The sequence below is a fragment of the Leptodactylus fuscus genome, chromosome 5 (genome assembly GCF_031893055.1).
Source record: "Leptodactylus fuscus isolate aLepFus1 chromosome 5, aLepFus1.hap2, whole genome shotgun sequence".
Classification (NCBI taxonomy): domain Eukaryota; kingdom Metazoa; phylum Chordata; class Amphibia; order Anura; family Leptodactylidae; genus Leptodactylus; species Leptodactylus fuscus.
In genome coordinates this window covers 191705459-191724441 of record NC_134269.1, presented here as the reverse complement: position 1 = coordinate 191724441, position 18983 = coordinate 191705459, and the positions used below count along the sequence as shown (strand labels likewise).

The 18983-nt window shown below is 40.1% G+C and overlaps 1 protein-coding gene across 2 annotated transcripts; it reads right to left on the bottom strand.

The window, feature by feature from the left end:
- Positions 1 to 686: 686 nt before the first annotated feature.
- Positions 687 to 18780, bottom strand: CD74 (CD74 molecule). 2 transcript variants are annotated; one of them, XM_075274960.1, is made up of 10 exons: positions 18574 to 18780; positions 10994 to 11175; positions 10396 to 10478; positions 9850 to 9912; positions 9485 to 9580; positions 8915 to 9014; positions 8355 to 8480; positions 5578 to 5772; positions 5080 to 5139; positions 687 to 4251 (listed from the first exon to the last, which is right to left on the bottom strand). In XM_075274960.1, the coding sequence occupies exons 1-9, from the start codon at positions 18651 to 18653 to the stop codon at positions 5090 to 5092; spliced, it is 975 nt and encodes a 324-aa protein (XP_075131061.1). In that variant the 5' UTR covers positions 18654 to 18780; the 3' UTR covers positions 687 to 4251; positions 5080 to 5089. The 2 variants fall into 2 exon arrangements, with proteins under 2 accessions (XP_075131061.1, XP_075131062.1); XM_075274961.1 differs by lacking the exon at positions 8355 to 8480 and having other exon boundaries at positions 18574 to 18777.
- Positions 18781 to 18983: the final 203 nt, after the last annotated feature.

Genomic DNA, 18983 nt, shown 5'->3' with positions numbered 1-18983 from the left:
ATTAGTGGAGGTGTTGTAACAGTAGTCCTGATGCATGTCTATTGGATAAGAGATTGAAGAGAGGTCACACCTCCCTGAGGGGGGGATGTTTGTAAAAGACTCAAAATCTAAAATGGAGTCTCTGGACGCATGGATTCACAAAATGGCAGCCGTCGGCACATGTCTCAAATACAAAATGGAGGTTACACAAGCTGGCATCCTCCACAATGCATGGTCTAAATGATGCACACCATAGAGCTCACCATCTAACTTTGAAACCACACTTACTATGGATGTGGTGGGGTTTTGTTTTTTATTATACTGAAGGTATCTAGATAATGTGGAAGTCAGCATAGAGAAGGCTTCGGTTCTGCCACTGTGGTTGACCTGGGAAAGGGGAAGATCCTTGGTGGGTAACAATTAAGGATGTATTCACACAGTGCAGGAATAACTGCATTGGGAATAAAAATGCATGCTGTTTTGTGGTTGTTGGTGCAGTTTTATTTATTCTGCAAGTTAGTCATGGTAAACTAACATTTCACCAGTAAAATATAGAAACACTATTTAAAAAAAAAATTATTTTAAATTTGATTTTAACTGCATCTTCATGGACAGCTATTTCCTGTCCTAGGGTGTAAAAGTGTAGCAGTAAGTTTTCTAAAGAGACTACCAAGACACTTGCATGTAGGGATCACATGACATGACTGTACTCATAAATTCTTTATTGATTCTGTGCATTATTCATACAATATAAAAAAGTCAGTTTACTCCTGCAACAGCAGCAAAAAAAAAAACTAAATAAAAAATCTAGTATTATGCCAAATGGTAAGTATGCACATAAACTAACATTCTTAGTACATAAGATAAAATCTGTCTGCTACTGTAATAGACTTATCAACCTATTTATGTTACTAAAATGTATCCGCATCTAGGATATATATTTGCTGAGCCAAAGCATTTAAAATCGAAAAAAAATTAAAACTTAAGGGATATGAAACTTTTAAGAGTGTGTTGCCCTTGGTGTTTTTAAGCAGTTCTAGTCTGTGTGGTTGGGACTTTAGCCATAGTGATGCGCATTTACTATTATTTTACCCCAATTTCAAGGTGTGCAAAAACCGCAGACATCGGCGTCTACACGTTCTATTCATTGCTCTTAATTGTATAATGCCAACATATTCTGCTGCACTTTACAGACATTCAGTTGCCGTCTTGTATTGGGGCTCACAACCTAAATTCTCTAGCTGTATGTATTTAAAGTCTGTTTTTTCAAAAAAGAAAAAAAAAATTATGCCATGCCAGTACACGAGTTGTGTAATATTGCTTCTTAAAGGAATTCTACCACTAAACCACTAGTGGTAGAATCCCTTTAAGAAAACAAGATTGTTGTATTACCCATCACAACCTGCTGGCTGGAGTGGCATGGTTTTGGGAAGAAGGATGTCATGTTGCCCCAGTTCTGGGCAAGTCCTTTAAGAAATTGGCACAAAATTTCAAATTTGTTTTGTTTAAAAGAATATAGTGGGGCTTCGCGTTAACTGAACATACTGTATTACCCATCTCCTAAATTGTGAGCGAAATATACTATGAATTTAGTATTACGGCTCAGCCCCATTTGAAGATTTGATCTAAGAAACAGCCGATGCACAAAATTCTCACTCTGTCCTAGGAGTCTGCGTCAGGATTTCTCCTGCTTTGTACTCCGATCCTGCACTGCGCTCCTGTTATCGCTGAGCTCAGCTTCTCTCCATCTATACTATCCTGCTCTCTGCTAGGGCAGCCCAAATCACTTGACAGGTTAGGACCCTGGTTATGGATCCTGGAATACGTTGACTATTCCTTGGTTGGTAATGGACCAGGTTTAGGATTTTCTCTAGGTTCACAACTGTGTCGCTTCCATTATTCTGTTCTGTCATAGGACCAGAAAAACAGATGTATTCTTAGGCTGACACAAATGGACGTCTGATACACTACTTATAATTTATGGGGTCCCTTTGGGTTTCATCTTTTACAACTGAAATCACTGGAGAAAAAGGTTGGGTTTGCTGGTAATTTCTAATAGATCTGTTTTAGAAACTCTGACACAGATGTGAACACAGCCTTATTCACATAACTACACTGGCCACACTTATTATTGCAGACACATTGAAAAGCATAGAGAACTCTTGTTTAAAAAAAAAATGTGAAAAATGTATCAACTGTCCAAAACTTAATAAACTTGTCCCCTGGGGTTTTACTAGAAAAGCCACTTTTAGACCTAAATTCACATTATATTGCCATTCTTTCTGTAGTCAGCTCATATTTGGTCCTGATATCAGAAAACTGCTGGTATCAAGTGGATCTCTCAGCAAATTCTGTGTAACATGACAGGTTTTTGGTTTTTTTTTTGGTTTTTTTTTGGGGGGGGAGGGGGGTTTGACTACCATCCAATCAAAGTGAGCCTAGATATATTACCACATCTAAGCACCAGGGGAAAAAAAAAAGTTGAAGCTTTTTCTAATTCTAGACAAGACATTACATAGTTGAAGAATATTAGAAGTTGAGACATCTAAACCTAACCATGGCTCTTTATTTTTATGCCATAAACTGTGTCACTTTTAACTACAGACTGTGTGTGGAATTGCAGCTTACGCTAGGGTCACACCAGCGTTCGGCAGTCAGTTCTGTGGTTTTCGTCTTCTGCATGCAGAAGATGGAAAGCTGTCAGACCGGGTCTGGCCGTGAGTGGTGGTGAGCGGTTTATGCTCTCCGCCGCGAAACTGTTTTTTTTTTTGTTTTGTTTTTTTAAATCGGACACAGAGTACTGCATGTCCGACTCTGTCCGGTTTAAAAAAAACAGTTTCATGGCGGAGAGCATAAAACGCTCACCAGCACTCATGGCTGGACATCTTTCAAACCCATTCAAATGAATGGATATGAAAGAGTCCTGTAGGTTTCTATCTCCTGCCTCTGATTTGTGCAGGAAACGGAAACCTGCAGAACGGAGATCGGGCGCAGATGTGAACGAGCCCTTAACTGCAATAAAGTCAAAGCGCTCAAGACCTTTCCATTTTTAGTAAATTCTTATATACCCCATATAATTATAGTGTTGGACTAGCTTTTCTTGTATCTCCATGTTCAGGCTGTTACTCTTTTATACCCTCTAGAAACATGAATCAGTCTAGCTATACATATCAGGTAAAGTGTGTCCGGGCCGTGGTGGCATCATTAATATAAGCAATCCCACCATCAGTGTTCACTTTGGCCGCTTATGGACATAGTAGCTGTGTAGTTCTAGCACAAATTGGCAACTGGGTTGTCATGTTACATTCTGATAGTCTTACACAGGCCACTTGGTGCTTACAGTATGTGGACTCTCCCAAACTGGTTTCACCTAGTTGTCAATGTACAGGTATTCATAAACTTCTAGTAGGTAGAACAGAGGAACAGCAGCGACTTATAATGAAAGAGGCTCTAAAATTACACATATTTATTACAAACCAATACTAAACTAGGCCTGGCAGAAGCGATAACAGATCAGCTTTAAGGCTCCACGGGCCGTAATCGCAGCGCTAAAGTGCTGTGGAAAGAACCAAGGCGTGAACGCTCTGCAGCTCTTTCTGCAAAGCTTTAAACACAAAGTTCGCTGAGTTTTTCTCTGCGGACTTTGTTACAATTATATCTATGGGACAGCTACCGGCGTTTCCATAGATCTAATTGACATGCTGCGATTTGCATAGCCGCAACGGCTTTGCAAATTGTAGCGTGTTCGCGCTGTGATTTCTTCCACAAAGTGGACATGGGATTCGCATGAATCTTATCCCCTTTGCTTGCACTGTAAAATGCTGCAATTTTTCCCGCAACGTCACCGCTCCAGGCAAGTCGTCGCGTTTACTTTCCGTGGGGCCCAGGCGTAATGGAGTTGAAATACCACACCTCACTGCCTACAGCCAGGAGTGGTGCTGTTTTTTTGGGAGATCATATGTTCCTTACAACCCTTTTAGACTTATTTATTTTTAAGCTCATTCTGTGGATTTAGGAAGCAAAGGACAGAATTTTGAAACTATTTATCAAGCCTTATGCCCTTCTCATAGCCGCCCTATAGGAATAAATGATTTAGTGCACAACTAAAACTAAGGTTTTATTCTCTTTAAAAAAAAAAAAAAGTCAAATAATAAGTAACAACAGCCTAAAGTACGAAGCTGATGCGTGAAGCTGGAACCCGGCAGCCTTTACTATGGAGAATGCGGCTTTGCAGAATCACCAATTACTGTCTTCATACAGATTAGTTTTCACCTGTTAAAAAAAAAAAAAAAAAAAAAAAGTTACTAAGAAGCAAATCTGAGTTATACATTAATGGGTGTTTAATGCTAAATGTTCATATGTAGAAATTTTATACTGAATCTTCCCAGGCTGTTTTCAAGGGGAGGCAGAGCTTGCAAAAAAAAAAAAAAACATAAGCATCCTGCTCAGTCTTGCTGCGGATTCCACGGCTCAAGACTTCCTCTGAATAGGCCTATTCATCTGGACGTAATCCAAGGTGGAAAGTCGTGATTGAATGCGAGGAGCCAGCAGATGGAAAGAAGAGAAATTCCTCTTTATTTTCCGCTGTCGAACTGTCCCTGTAGCCATATATTTTTCAGCGTGTGGATGGGAGTAGCTAGAATCCATCCACTTTGCAGGTACAGTAAAATGCTGTGTCTAAATCACACTGTTTACACTACATGGGGTTCCAGCCTTATCTACAACATGATAACGTCTGCGATAATCAGGGACGCTGCACAATCCTGCTTATTTCATATCCCCCCCCCCCTTTATTTCCTGTACTTTTCTATGATTCTGGGTCCATTCTGTATTCTGCCCCTGAAAAATTATTGCTGCGTTGTGATTGGTTACTCAGGCAATAAAACTGTTTTCAATACTCTGTTCATTTTCCATCCATGGGAAAAAACTAATGTATATTGGTGTATGCCATTAAAATTAATGGGTGCGAATGTAGTACCTGATTAATATTGACCTCAAATGTTTGCAAAATATGGATGTGAATAAGCCCTAGTTATCCTAGCTGTATGCACGCCTTCCATCACCAATACCGTACAGTGTAGCGGCAGCTCTTGTACTTACCGTGGATGAACTAACGTTCCTCAAATTCCATCAAGTCTTCCATCTTTGGCTCAGAGAAGACTGTGGAATAAACAAGGTTTTGCTTTAAATGGGTTAACGGGTAGTAGCAGAAGCAATGACCTAGACTCTAGCCCTCATCCTGTACCCTCCAAGCATGGCAGAAGCTGATCGGTCTATGATTTCTGTGGCTCTCTGCTATATTTATTTTGCTCAGTAATGACAGATATATTGTATATCTGTCATTACTGAGCAAAATAAATATAGCAGAGACAGCCACAGAAATCATAGACCGATCAGCTTTTGCCATGCTTGGAGGGTACAGGATGAGGGCTAGAGTCTAGGTACAATATATTGTCTCTATAGGCTACTTCACTTTCAGAATGTAACTGTGAAACCGGTCCATTAATTCACCCCATTATCCTGATCACCTTTCATGTGTTCTACTTCTGTTCCACCATGACCCTCCCATTCAAGACTGGATCTCAAAGCAGTTCTTACCGCTGCAGTCTATCTTAGCCCGAGATCTGGTCCCTTCAACTTCTGTTCCATTCTTGTAGCTACACCAGCAGTAGCCTGTGCCCCTCCAGCATTGCTTGGGTTCATAGTCTCCTTTCTCGTCACACTGAGGCACATAGCCACCAAGCATACGTTGTTGTTCGGCTTGTAACTGGCATGGAGTCTTCACTGGGGCACCTTGACATGAACAAGATACATACATAATATATGTTGACTACAGGTTACAGAGGGAGACATACCCAGTGACATTATCTATATAAAACCCAAGTGGTGGGTGCCTATAAAATTTAATTTTGTTCCCAAATGTAGACAATACCAGTGAGCTGCTATTTCTGGAATAAATGCCCATTTTTCTCTCTTTCTGGACAAATCTTGCTATATTTTTCATAAAACTGAAGGTTGGACAGATGATTATCATGATTCTTTATGAACATTACGTGTTAGACTTCCCACACAGAAGACGTATACAGGAACGAGACATTGTTACAGGACAGATATACTTACAATGGAAGTCCACAGTGTCCTTCCAGAAATATACTTTCAGACTAACCTGGCTGCCTTTGGAATGTTAAGGGGTCAGAAATTTGGCTCATAAGACAGATTCCTCCAAGGTATATGTCATAGGAAAATGTCACTGCAGACTTCCCTACTGTGCAGATTTGCCTGGACTTTTCCTAATTTTGGAGCAAAACCTGTCAAATTTAGGAATGTCCTGGACCAAAAGGAATGTGATTTATACAAACCACCCAAAACATGGTGAGGTTTGCACAGAGGCAGGAGTTACAGTCCTCATTCCCAGGACCCCAAAGTTGTTCAGTATGACCACTGCCTGAATGTGAATATTGAAATATATATATATATATATATATATATATATATATATATATATATTATGAATATACAGTCCTATGAAAAAGTTTGGGCACCCCTATTAATCTTAATCATTTTTTGTTCTAAATATTTTGGTGTTTGCAACAGCCATTTCAGTTTGATATATCTAATAACTGATGGACACAGTAATATTTCAGGATTGAAATGAGGTTTATTGTACTAACAGAAAATGTGCAATATGCATTAAACCAAAATTTGACCGGTGCAAAAGTATGGGCACCCTTATCATTTTATTGATTTGAATTCCCCTAACTACTTTTTACTGACTTACTGAAGCACAAAATTGGTTTTGTAACCTCAGTGAGCTTTGAACTTCATAGCCAGATGTATCCAATCATAAGAAAAGGTATTTAAGGTGGCCAATTGCAAGTTGATCTCCTATTTGAATCTCCTCTGAAGAGTGGCATCATGGGCTACTCAAAACAACTCTCAAATGATCTGAAAACAAAGATTGTTCAACATAGTTGTTCAGGGGAAGGATACAAAAAGTTGTCTCAGAGATCTAACCTGTCAGTTTCCACTGTGAGGAACATAGTAAGGAAATGGAAGACCACAGGGACAGTTCTTGTTAAGCCCAGAAGTGGCAGGCCAAGAAAAATATCAGAAAGGCAGAGAAGAAGAATGGTGAGAACAGTCAAGGACAATCCACAGACCACCTCCAAAGAGCTGCAGCATCATCTTGCTGCAGATGGTGTCACTGTGCATCGGTCAACTATACAGCGCACTTTGCACAAATAGAAGCTGTATGGGAGAGTGATGAGAAAGAAGCCGTTTCTGCACGTACGCCACAAATAGAGTTGCCTGAGGTATGAAAAAGCACATTTGGACAAGGCAGCTTCATTTTGGAAACAAAAATTGAGTTGTTTGGTTATAAAAAAAAGGCGTTATGCATGGCGTCCAAAAAGAAACAGCATTCCAAGAAAAACACATGCTACCCACTGTAAAATTTGGTGCAGGTTCCATCATGCTTTGGGGCTGTGTGGTCAATGCCGGCATCGGGAATCTTGTTAAAGTTGAGAGTCGCATGGATTCCACTCAGTATCAGCAGATTCTTGAGAATAATGTTCAAGAATCAGTGACGAAGTTGAAGTTACGCCGGGGATGGATATTTCAGCAAGACAATGATCCAAAACACCGCTCCAAATCCTCAGGCATTCATGCAGAGGAACAATTACAATGTTCTGGAATGGCCATCCCAGTCCCCAGACCTGAATATCATTGAACATCTGTGGGATGATTTGAAGCGGGCTGTCCATGCTCGGCGACCATCTAACTTAACTGAACTTGAATTGTTTGTCCAAAATACCTTTATCCAGGATCCAGGAACTGATTAAAAGCTACAGGAAGCGACTAGAGGCTGTTATCTTTGCAAAAGGAGGATCTACTAAATATTAATGTCACTTTTCTGTTGAGGTGCCCATACTTTTGCACCGGTCAAATTTTGGTTTAATGCATATTGCACATTTTCTGTTAGTACAATAAACCTCATTTCAATCCTGAAATATTACTGTGTCCATCAGTTATTAGATATATCAAACTGAAATGGCTGTTATAAACACCAAAATATTTAGAACTAAAAATGATTAAGATTAATAGGGGTGCCCAAACTTTTTCATAGGACTGTATATTGAATATGCTTGAATGTGCATCGGTGCCTCCAACACAGATGTGTACAGGGCCTTAGATTGTAAACCACGTGAAGAGAAGGATTGGTGTGGGTGAATATACTTGATGGGATTATGTTAGTAACATATACTAATAAATGTCTTACATAGGAGGTCTAACTAATATATTGCAGTTAGCCTTGTAGGTAACATCACATGTCATTCTGCAATATACAATAGACATAGGAGGGAACATATATTCACCACTTGGAATTTCATCGATAAAACTGGGCATTGAGTCGGTTGAATAACTGGTAGAGGCATAAACCAAGTTTCCGCTTGTTCCAAACTCAGCAGGTAGAAGGTCACTTTCCTGCAGTTCACTGGTTCCTGAAGAAGAAATTGTGAATACTTTGAAATGCGTTGGACAGAAGCAGCGCGTATTCCTTGTGTTACAATGTAACAGTGGATGTTTTACCTATATCTAAAGTAAAGGATTCCTGGTTTATGCATCTACAGACAGTGTAACCAACAAGAAAAACCACCACCCGAATATTGGAAATATGTTCCCGCCTACATCACATAATGTGACCAAAGTTATATGAAGCATTGCTTCTATAGATTAACTACAGAATATGCCTTGTGGACGCACTATAGGGGAGTATGGTAGTGGCTATGACCACATAGTTTGGGAATGTACAGGTTCCATATACGTGCATGGTATTATCAGTGAGGTCCATACCCCAATAAAGTACCTGGTTTACCTGACACAGCCCTATTTTGGAAGCTATTGCCTTGAGGCTTTATATCTATGGATTTGGTACCTGTGACCATATTGTCCTGTGGTTCTGGAGTTGGATCTGGTATTTCGGAGTTCTGCACTAAGTAGAACAGATACCACTGCTGCAGCCAAGTGTCAAAGAGCTGAAAGACAAAGATAGAAAGATTTATTAAAAGTGTCTAGAAGTGCCAAATTGTTCATGGTGGGTCAAGCTACAAAATAGATTTTAGACAATGTTGTGAAACTTTTTACTACTTCTTTCAGACCAATTTTTGGTGCACTGTGGAGTATTGTAATTGCTAAAATAAATAAAACTTTTTTTCTGGTGCTTTAGAGAAGCTCTACTTGTTACAAAGGTCCACTGATAAGTGCCAGCGATCACCTGTAATCTGTAGAGAAACCTGGCCGTAGTTAGTCATTTTCCCTACAGCACTCCCACAGGAAGAATTAAGTATTACAAAGCACCAATTCAGATAATAGACATTTTGTGTAATGCAAGACAGTGTGGGTCCTCCAGAGAGGTGCCCTTAGTACACGAAAATGGGTTTTCCAGACTAGACATCCCCTTTATACAATGGATTTAGTCATTATTCATTCTACAGTTTTCACTCACCATCCATTCTTGATAGGTCAATGTCTTTCTCAACTTCCTGAGGTTGTCTAGGATGGTGCCATTGAAGGATGGATATTTTCTCAGAGGGTTTCCCATCTACACACAAGAAAAAGACATGTAAAACATATGATGAAAGAGATCACTGTAGCTCCTCTTTGGTCTTCAAGACATATAAAGGACTTGACATGTCCAAAACCAATTTAAAAAAATATATCCCCGTAGGTACACCATCCTCATGGACGTATAATGGTCTCAGGTCTGGCTGCAGTTCTAGGCAAACATGACAGGATAGGGGCTGCTCACCGAGCCTCTGACGCAGAAGTGGACATAGCTTGACCCAGTTTGCTCATGTAGCCACCACTCACCTGAAGTATGTACTGTGCTGCATCTTCAATGCTGTTGCTGGCCACTGCCTTTGCCTCCAGTTTCTGTAAATAAAAATCCAAAATGATTTCAAGATATACACAATGAAAGGCAGAGAAAAAAAACTTCTGAAGCTTCTGAGCCCCAATGTGAAATCTGCAGCAAGACACCCCGCTTCACTAGACTAGCGTTGGGATGCAAATATTACCTATGTCCCCCCATAATTACACCCCAGATGAAAGGGAAGGGAAGATGCCCATTTCAGCTGCAATAGCTTCTCTTTCCCAGTCAGCACAGTGGTCTCCATTAGAGATGAGCGAACACTGTTCGGAACAGCCGATCCGAACAGCATGCACCTATAGAAATGAATGGAAGCACCTGTGACGCCGGCAAAGTCAGCGTCACAGGTGCTTCCATTCATTTCTATGGGTGCGTGCTGTTCGGATCGGCTGATCCGAACAGTGTTCGCTCATCTCTAGTCTCAATCTCTAGTGCCCTTCTTCTACAGTCTTTCAGTTTTTCTTTCTCTGTATTTCGCTTATTATTACCTGTTGGTTTCCATCATCATCAACAAAAGCCATGGGAACGTTGAAAGTCGCCATTTTCAGTTTTGGTCGATTTTGGGAAGGGGCTGTAAGTGAATGCAAGGTAAAAGAGTCAGAAGAAGAGGTTTGTGAAACATAAAATAAACTGCATTTTATTTTGTGTATGGGGAGAGCTGTAAATCCTGTAAGTTGGTAGATCTGTGTATATTAAAGGAGTTATGCAGGGAATATCAGTGCATTCTCCCTGATATATGCACAGCAGGGGCTGGAAATCTCATTCTTTTGTCTCACCCGCTGATACTCCAACTCTCAATCATGTGACCGACCAAGCAGAAGGATTATAGCGGAGTCAGTCATGTGACCTAGATTTGGGGAGGCAGAAGAATAAATGTATGAAGGAGATGGAGGACTGGCATATATATTAATAAGTAAACTGCAGGGAACACACTCAAACTTTTTATTTCCTGTTTAGCTCCTTTAAACTTTATGGCTCCCTCTAGTGGTGGCTGCAAGTAGACAGAATTTTTTCATTGAGCTCTACAGATATACATTAGATTTGGAGTAGGATCCCACAATGTTGTTACAAATGGTTAATACTTACGTGATCCGGGGAGTTTCTTTATCATTTCACCCAGCTTCAGTTGCTTTGTTGTGGTGTCCAGCTCAGTGAGCTTGCTGTTCTGCTGAGTGATGAAGTAGACAGACACGGCTTGGCCTGCGATGAGAAGTGCAACAAAGATGGAGAGGGCTGGGACAACTTTTCCTCTGTTACACGTCATAGTACTGGTGAAAGAAAAATTGAGAAGAAATGGGTCATGAGGAGAAGAAAGACAACAGCGATATATATGTGACTGATGTAAGTCAACTAGTACTCTATGGCATAACTTCCTATAGGGTACATGCACAAGATTAGGATTTATATACAAAAATTCTGCACTGAACCTGTGACAGGAAAAAAAATATATTTTTCTGATTTTAAAATCATGTACATAAGAAATTGAATTACTAATGAATTATAATGTAGATTTTCCACATTGAAAACCTCTCATAATCCTGATCATGTGCATGCGCCTCTATATTGGGCTGGACGATTATGACCTAAATCAAAATCACGATTAATCGGGAATTTTACCTCAATTACGATTATTGGCGATTATCTAGGCCACAACCTTTTCAAAGTAATGACATTTTGGACAAACTTCATATGGACATGTCTGATCTGAACTTGCTATTATTATAATGTGGGGTCTCTTCAGATCGCAGGGTATAATAAGCTGAAACCCAGGTGAGGTGACATTTATTAAAAACTATGTTACTCACCTCTCCCTGTTCTCTTCGGGCCTTCTAACTTACATCGGAAACGGGTGAGGCCTGTGATTCTCGCAACACCATTTGACCACTGAGGCCCAATCAAAGGTCTCAGGGTCTACTGACATCAGTCAGAAGGCTCCAAGAGAACAGAGAGTCACGTTGGAGCACAGGGGAGGTGAGTAACACTCTTCTGTATGTTTGTCATCTCCCCTGGGTCTTGGCTTATATCTTGGGTTTAAAGAGTCCCCACTTTATAATAATAGCAGTTCCACTTCAGACATGTTCGGTCTGAATGAAACTGCAGATAGGATCTTGTGAATATTGTAATAACTGAACTGCACAAAACCATATTGGTTATCCGGGTTGATGTTCGGTTATTTTTTTTATATATTCCCCTGACCCTACCTATATACCTACATCCCGCAGTTCTCTTGTCTGTAGGCCTTTGTAAATATTCACCAACCTCTTCAGTTTCCAAAAAGTGTAAAAACTATGGCATGGAATGGGATGCGGCAGCCGTCTCTCTGCTTCAGTAAAATAGTATATGAGGGTAAGGGCTCGTTCACATCTGCGCCGGCACTCCGTACTTCAGGTTTCCGTTTCCTGCATAAAACAGAGCAGGAGACGGAAACCTGCAGGAGTCTTTCTCACCCATTCATTTGAATGGGTGAGAAAGCTGTCCGGCCGTGAGCGGCGGTGAGCGTTTTACGCTCTCCGCTGCAAAGCCGGGTTTTTTAATCCAGACACAGAGTCGGACATGCAGTACTCTGTGTCCGGATTTAAAAAACCGGTTTCGCGGCGGAGAGCATAAAACGCTCACCGCCGGACCCGGTCTGTGGTTTCCGTCTTCTTGCATGCAGAAGATGGAAACCACAGAACGGAGACCAGAATGCAGGTGTGAACCTAGCGTAAGAAGGACGCATCCGGGGGTCATCTGAATGGTGACGTCATGCAGGTCAGTGTTTTTAGGATTGTAGGTGAAGTTTCTACCAACACCACCAGGTGTCACTGTACAGAGACCTTCATCCCGAGGGGCATTGCACTAATATTGTAATAGTATGTACTATTGTTTGCCCCTGACTGGGTAATAAACCTGCCAGCCATTTGTTAGTAGAATAGTGAGGACAGGCCGTCCAGATATAACATAGAGGGCTATTTGTGTTCCTACACAATACATAAAGGGGATGTCCATTTTCTGCAGATAAATGTTACTTTTGACTGATTTTATCCACAGAATTACAGCAAGCAGAGATCTAGAAAACTCAGTAATTGATAGAGAATTGATTGAGAAAATAGATTTGTAAAATTGTCAAAATTTTATTGTAATAACAGTAACATATACTTGCTGTTGAACTGGACATCCCCTTTAATATTACAGACAACTGCAGGGAGAATGAGTGACCATATCGTACATAAACCAGAGCCAATAAATTCCATAAAGTGTTTTAATATAAAATCTAGTTATAATAAATGTAAATGAATAAGTATTTCCTCTGAATAGCGCACATGTATGTGATAGTATTGCCTCTCATGTAATCACATCACCTCAGGAGTAACGTCTACCCAGCAACTGCTGATGTCACTGCTGCCAGCCAATCACAAGGAAGGTTCATCTTTTTTTACTTTCCTCTCACACTGCGTATGTCAGTCACTAGACTGGGAATATTTTGTGAGGTCGGGGCTTTTCCATATCTAGAGCCCCTTAGAGGCAAAGAATTGTCAGGGGTCTTGGAGCTGGCGGCCTCTGGAGACGCTATATGCTCACTTCATGTAAGTCAATAGTAATGGATGTCCTTTGTTGTTAGCTATAGCCAATTGTGAGGTCCTTAGCAGGGGAGACCCCCTTTATAGGCTACTAGAGATTACACTAGAGACTCTAGTTTCGAATACCTCGCTCCATAGGAATGAATGGAAGCGGCCGGCGCTTAACCCCTTGGTGTTCGGTCACTTCCATTCATTCCTATTCATCTCTATAGGATACTCATTGCTTATAAGGGTATAGACAAGAAATTTTCTGTCATGGACCCTAACCCTAAAAAAAAAATTCCTGTCACAAATAGCTTCTTTAACGAAATCCAGACTATATATGTTCGGACCACTTCTAACCTTGCAAGGACATATATACAGGTAGTCCTTGACTTACGACGTTGATCTGTTCTTATGCGGCGTCGTAAACCGAATTTCGACGTAAGTCGGAAACATACCATACGACACCGCGTAGGAACGGATCAACGTGATTTAGTGTGCAGCGGTTCGGAACCAAGGAAGACGGTACCATGTACAGTACAGTCTTCCTTGTTTATGCGGGAGCTGACTTTTTCTCATAGGAATGCATTGGCCAGTGTTGATTGGCCAGTGTACAGCATTCGGCCAATCAACGCTGGCCAGGAGGCGGAGTCTAATATCGGACCACAATGGAGACTGCAAAAACACAGGAGGATGTCCACAGCTCTTAAATTTGTTAATATAATAGAGTCAGTTTTACCCTTGAGTGCCCGAAAAATCGCCCTCCGGTTAGGGCAAAAAATAGTCCAACAACAAAACAAAAAAGTCTTCAGCACAAAGGGTATATTCAATAAAAAATAACTTTTATTCACAAAAACATAAAAAGATAATAACAAGGCTCCAGATACGAAAAAGGTAAGTGAAAAAAACTCACAGCATGTGTATATACGGCATTCAGATGAACTGGCCAGAAAAAGAAAGTTATAATTTGTCTGGTCCAGGAACTGAAGTGGTTAAACAGCAGCTTGGCCGGGTGTGCAAGTGTCCTGAATGGGGAGAGGGGAGAACAAAGGATCCGGCATATTGAGTCTTCTGGCTCGTCTTTACCGGTCAGGGCACCCCCATTCACATTACATGGTCATCCAGCGCGCGCCCAACCCCCCAACCATGATCTAATGTGTATGGGTACAGAAACCTAATTTTATTTTAGTCAATAAAATTCTGGAGTATTTACAGATGTGACTGACATTAGCAATGCGTCTTATAGGATCTGATTTTATCTTTATGTCTTTTTTTTTAAAATAAATTTTAGTCTATGAGGAACAGCTACAGTCTAAGAATAATATAAGAAGAGGCGTCTCTATGTCCTCACAGCTCTCCGCACTAAGAAGAACAAGTTTCAAGAAGCCTCTGCCTGGTAACTAGTGACATCACACAATCCTAGGCCTTTGATTGGGTAGTTATATATTTTCCCTTATTCTTTATGCAAATAATATCCTGGTTTCATGTAACACATTATTCTCCTCAGTCTAAGCTGAGCTTTGTGGTTATATTGTTTACCTAAGACCATATTCACACAGAACATGTACAGACACTAGGCCATGGAAAAGTACACAGCCTGAGAAATAGTCTGTTTTGTTTATTCTCAGATTGTTTGTAGGGACCATTAAAACAGCAGTCGTGTGAATAGATCCATTAAAGTCTATGAGGCCGTGTGTTACTGAATCCTGTCATCTGAATAAGCAACAATAGACAATAATAAGTAATAATAAGGCCAAAGATAATATATATAATAGATAGATACTATAGATAGATAGATAGATAGATAGATAGATAGATAGATAGATAGATAGATAGATAGATTAGACAAGATATATATATATATATAGTTATATGAGGAGAACCAGTATAAGCATAGGGTGCTCACCATTGGGAAAAGAATCTCAATATAACTCCAAAAAACAGACGGCACAGCAAAGAATATGTGGTGAAAAAAGCGAAGGAGGTTTATTGCCTCATGCTTCTACGTTTACATTACTTCATATTTCCATATTTCCATAGTCTCCTCCATAAATGCTAACCTCTCAACCCCTTTAATGTTTACATTGTACGTGTCTGAGATTTGTGTATACCTCCTGGATTGTATATTATTTCATATGCTCATATTGAGATTTTTTATTTTCGTTAAACATCATATTGTATATTTAATATTTACGTATTAGATGTTCTTTATTGGGTTTTTCTTTATAGTTCACCTTATATAATAAAATACTCAATATAATGCATGCTAAAGGGGACTTTCTGAAGCTGTTCCAGTCCATATTTTCCAGGTTTTGGGTTTTACGTGTACAATAGTTAATATATATATATATATATATATATATATATATATATATATATATATATAATATTGCGTGTATATTTCAATACATGCACATACTGGAGTTTGTGTCGTCGCTTGTATCATGTTCTACACTATGGCTGGCGTCGCTGCCTTTGACGCTTGTGAAATCACAAACCTTGAAGTTAGTTGCTTGTTCTTGAAACAGTATCTAGAAACACTTGAATAATGTATATAGGTGCTCCAATGCCAAGTTTTCCATATTTTCCATAACATATTTCCATATTCTCTGGTTGTATTAGAATAGACTCATCCTGTGAATTATCAGCCTGTACTTAACTGGCAAAGTGTTTTATCACTAGGGGACACTTCCCGTTCAGTGTAATGGGGGGTCCCAAGCCTTCTGTTCCTCCTCACTGATGACCGCAGTAGTTTAGCATGTGCAGCGCTGCTGCCTTCAAATCCTATGGGTCTGATGGTAATTTGCTCTTTTCATGAGACACATAAGCACTGAATAGCGCGGCAGAGCACATGCTCGACCACCGCTCACTTACCATCTACTGTGTATATCTCAGACCGCCATATATTAAGAATTTGCACAACTAGCAATAACTTGAATTGAAATTTTCAACAATCTCTTTTTTCTCAGAGACAGTGCCACTGCTATCTAAAGGCCAGATGTAGTAGTGTGGCTGATAGTAACTTTTTTTTTTTTTTTAATGTAGATTATGAGCCCCTATATAGGGATCACAATGTACTTTTTTTTTGTTCCTATCAGTATGTCTTTGCAGAATGGGGGGAAATCCACGCAAACACAGGGAGAACATACAAGCTCTTTGCAGATGTTGTTCCTGCTGGGATTCGAACCCAGCACTCCAGCGCTGCAAGGCTGTAGTGCTAACCACTGAGCCACCGTATTACCGTAGTACCTGGACATTGTAGATGGACAAAAGTGGCAAGGTTTCTGTAAAAATAGTTCCTTTTTTGTTTTCCTATTATTCTATCAATTGCCTGCTCACACAGACTGTACTAGAGAGACGAGACCTGTAGACAGACTACATGTATTTCAACATTGTACTTTCCACCATGACACAGAGCGCTAATCTTGAAGACTTTGGAATTTTCTCTCTAGCCCTCACCATTCCCAAGCAGTCCGTGTAGCCAGTTTTAGTGCCTGACATGCTCACTAAGCTCTATAATGTCAAGTGGGTGGTGTCAGGAGGAAGGAGCAGACAAATGGTGTGATTCTGATCTTACACTGTCTGCATATGATTGGAGGACTGAGTCATGCTGCCTTGCCTTCTCTTACCTGACACCACCCACTTGACATTAGGGAGTTACATATCAGACATGGAAACTAACAGCAGTGATTACTCAGGAACGGTGGGGGCTAGAGAAAAAGTTTCAACTACACCAGAATCAATGGAATAGCGGCTATTAGAGGTTCAAAAGAACTGAGGTGGCAAAAATTTTTTCTTTAATTCTCCTAGTGGGCATGCTACTGCCCTCCTCCCCCAAGCTGCAGTTAATATGCTAATGCTGTGAAATGCTTTGTGAAGCTTAGGGTACATTCACATGGTACAAATGAGTATAGTTAAAAATAAAAAAAAACTACAATGGTAAAACCACATGGATTTTTGATATTTGTCTTTACAAATGAAACACATTTAGTTAATATTAAAAAAAAACAAAAAAAACATAAAAACTGCATGTGAACTGCGCTGTCTGAATACACCCTTACAGGACTTGATCATTTAGTCTCTAATCAAGAGAACTGCCCAAAAGAGATATTTATCCTTTTAATGTGAGTTTATTTAAGACAAGGGGCACACGTTTAGCTGGTGCAGCTATATACTTGGATAAACATCTCGCCCCAGTGCCCAGTGACAGCGTCATGTAGTCATTTTTGTATGTCTTCCATATACAGCCAATGGGACAATGACGGTTTTTTCAGAATATCTTAGGTGGACAGAGCTTAGACCTCCCCAATGTGAATTTCTATGCCTGATGCCAGCTTATTGGTGGAATACCCTGTTAATATTTTACAGTTGTCTCCAATTCATGAATCCTGACTGTACCTAAAATGCAGGGAATTAACAAAATCTTCAGTTCTAGTAAACAATATACACCTCTGTGCTTCTTGCATGGGTAGATATGCAAGGATGGCAGGCGAGGCATAAAAAGTAACAATGCTTAACAAATGTCCCCACTTCCAATTTGAGTATGTATGTGTACAGAGTGGGTAGGGGGCTGTAAACTGATACTGGACACTCCTAAAGGGAGCTAAGCAGAACAGAAGATCGGACATGTTGAAATCCTACAGCCAGATTCTTCCTTACATGGACAACTATTGTCAGAGGAAAAAGAACAAACAATAAAATAGAGCAAAATTCTGAAATGATCCGAAGCTTGCATGTCGTCAGATAACAGTAATGGAGCGTCCCCCCAACATGACACATCAAGTCACTGGGGTTCTGACAAACATTTCCTATATCTCACCTTCCTGGCACTGTAGTTAGTGGAGTTTTCCAGTTTTCAGCAAAATTAGGCTTTCATAGTGACCAAATATAATATAACTTGATATAGATATTCTGCAACTTTTATGATATGGAATTTGGGACGTCACAGTTTTAAGGAGACAGCGTAGCACACAAGCTTAGATACAGCTGCAGGACCGTGACGTGTCCATGAAAAGTATCTATGTACGGTATGGTATATATCTCATATCTATGTATATGATCTAATGTATATAATATGGATCCATCATATATTATACATAACGTATATAAAGTACAGCTTCATACCGTGGTTCTCTGTTGTCCACAGTGATGATATTCTCTGTAGGCAGCTCGTCCTGCACCAGGTTCTGGGTCTCTTCGGCCATGTTCTGGTTCTGGTTCTGGTCTGCTCCTCTCTGGACTGATGTTGCTGATGCTCTGGCTGGTTAATATGTAAAAAGTGGCTAAAAGCTCCTGCAAGGACCAATCACAGTTCTTTAGGAAGTGAAAGTTACTTATAAATAATTAGAATACACAAGAACTGGAAATACCCGCAGCAGAAGAGAGTTTTTTTCTTGGCTGATGTCGATCTCTAGATTTCTTATTGGCTGCTGAGCTGCATCACTTGTTGTCAAGCAGACAGGTTATCATTCTGTGAAACTTTCCCATACTGTGATACTGTAATGATGTTATAATGAAGAAATAGTGAGCCTAAT

Excerpts from the sequence above, each read along its gene's own strand:
- CD74 (XM_075274960.1), bottom strand. The coding sequence starts at position 18,653 with ATGGCCGAAGAGACCCAGAACCTGGTGCAGGACGAGCTGCCTACAGAG. Across the intron at positions 9,581-9,849 it reads CAGCACAGTACATACTTCAG|ATGGGAAACCCTCTGAGAAA; the intron begins GTGAGTGGTGGC and ends TCTTGTGTGTAG. Across the intron at positions 5,773-8,354 it reads TATCGATGAAATTCCAAGTG|GTGCCCCAGTGAAGACTCCA; the intron begins GTGAATATATGT and ends GTTCATGTCAAG.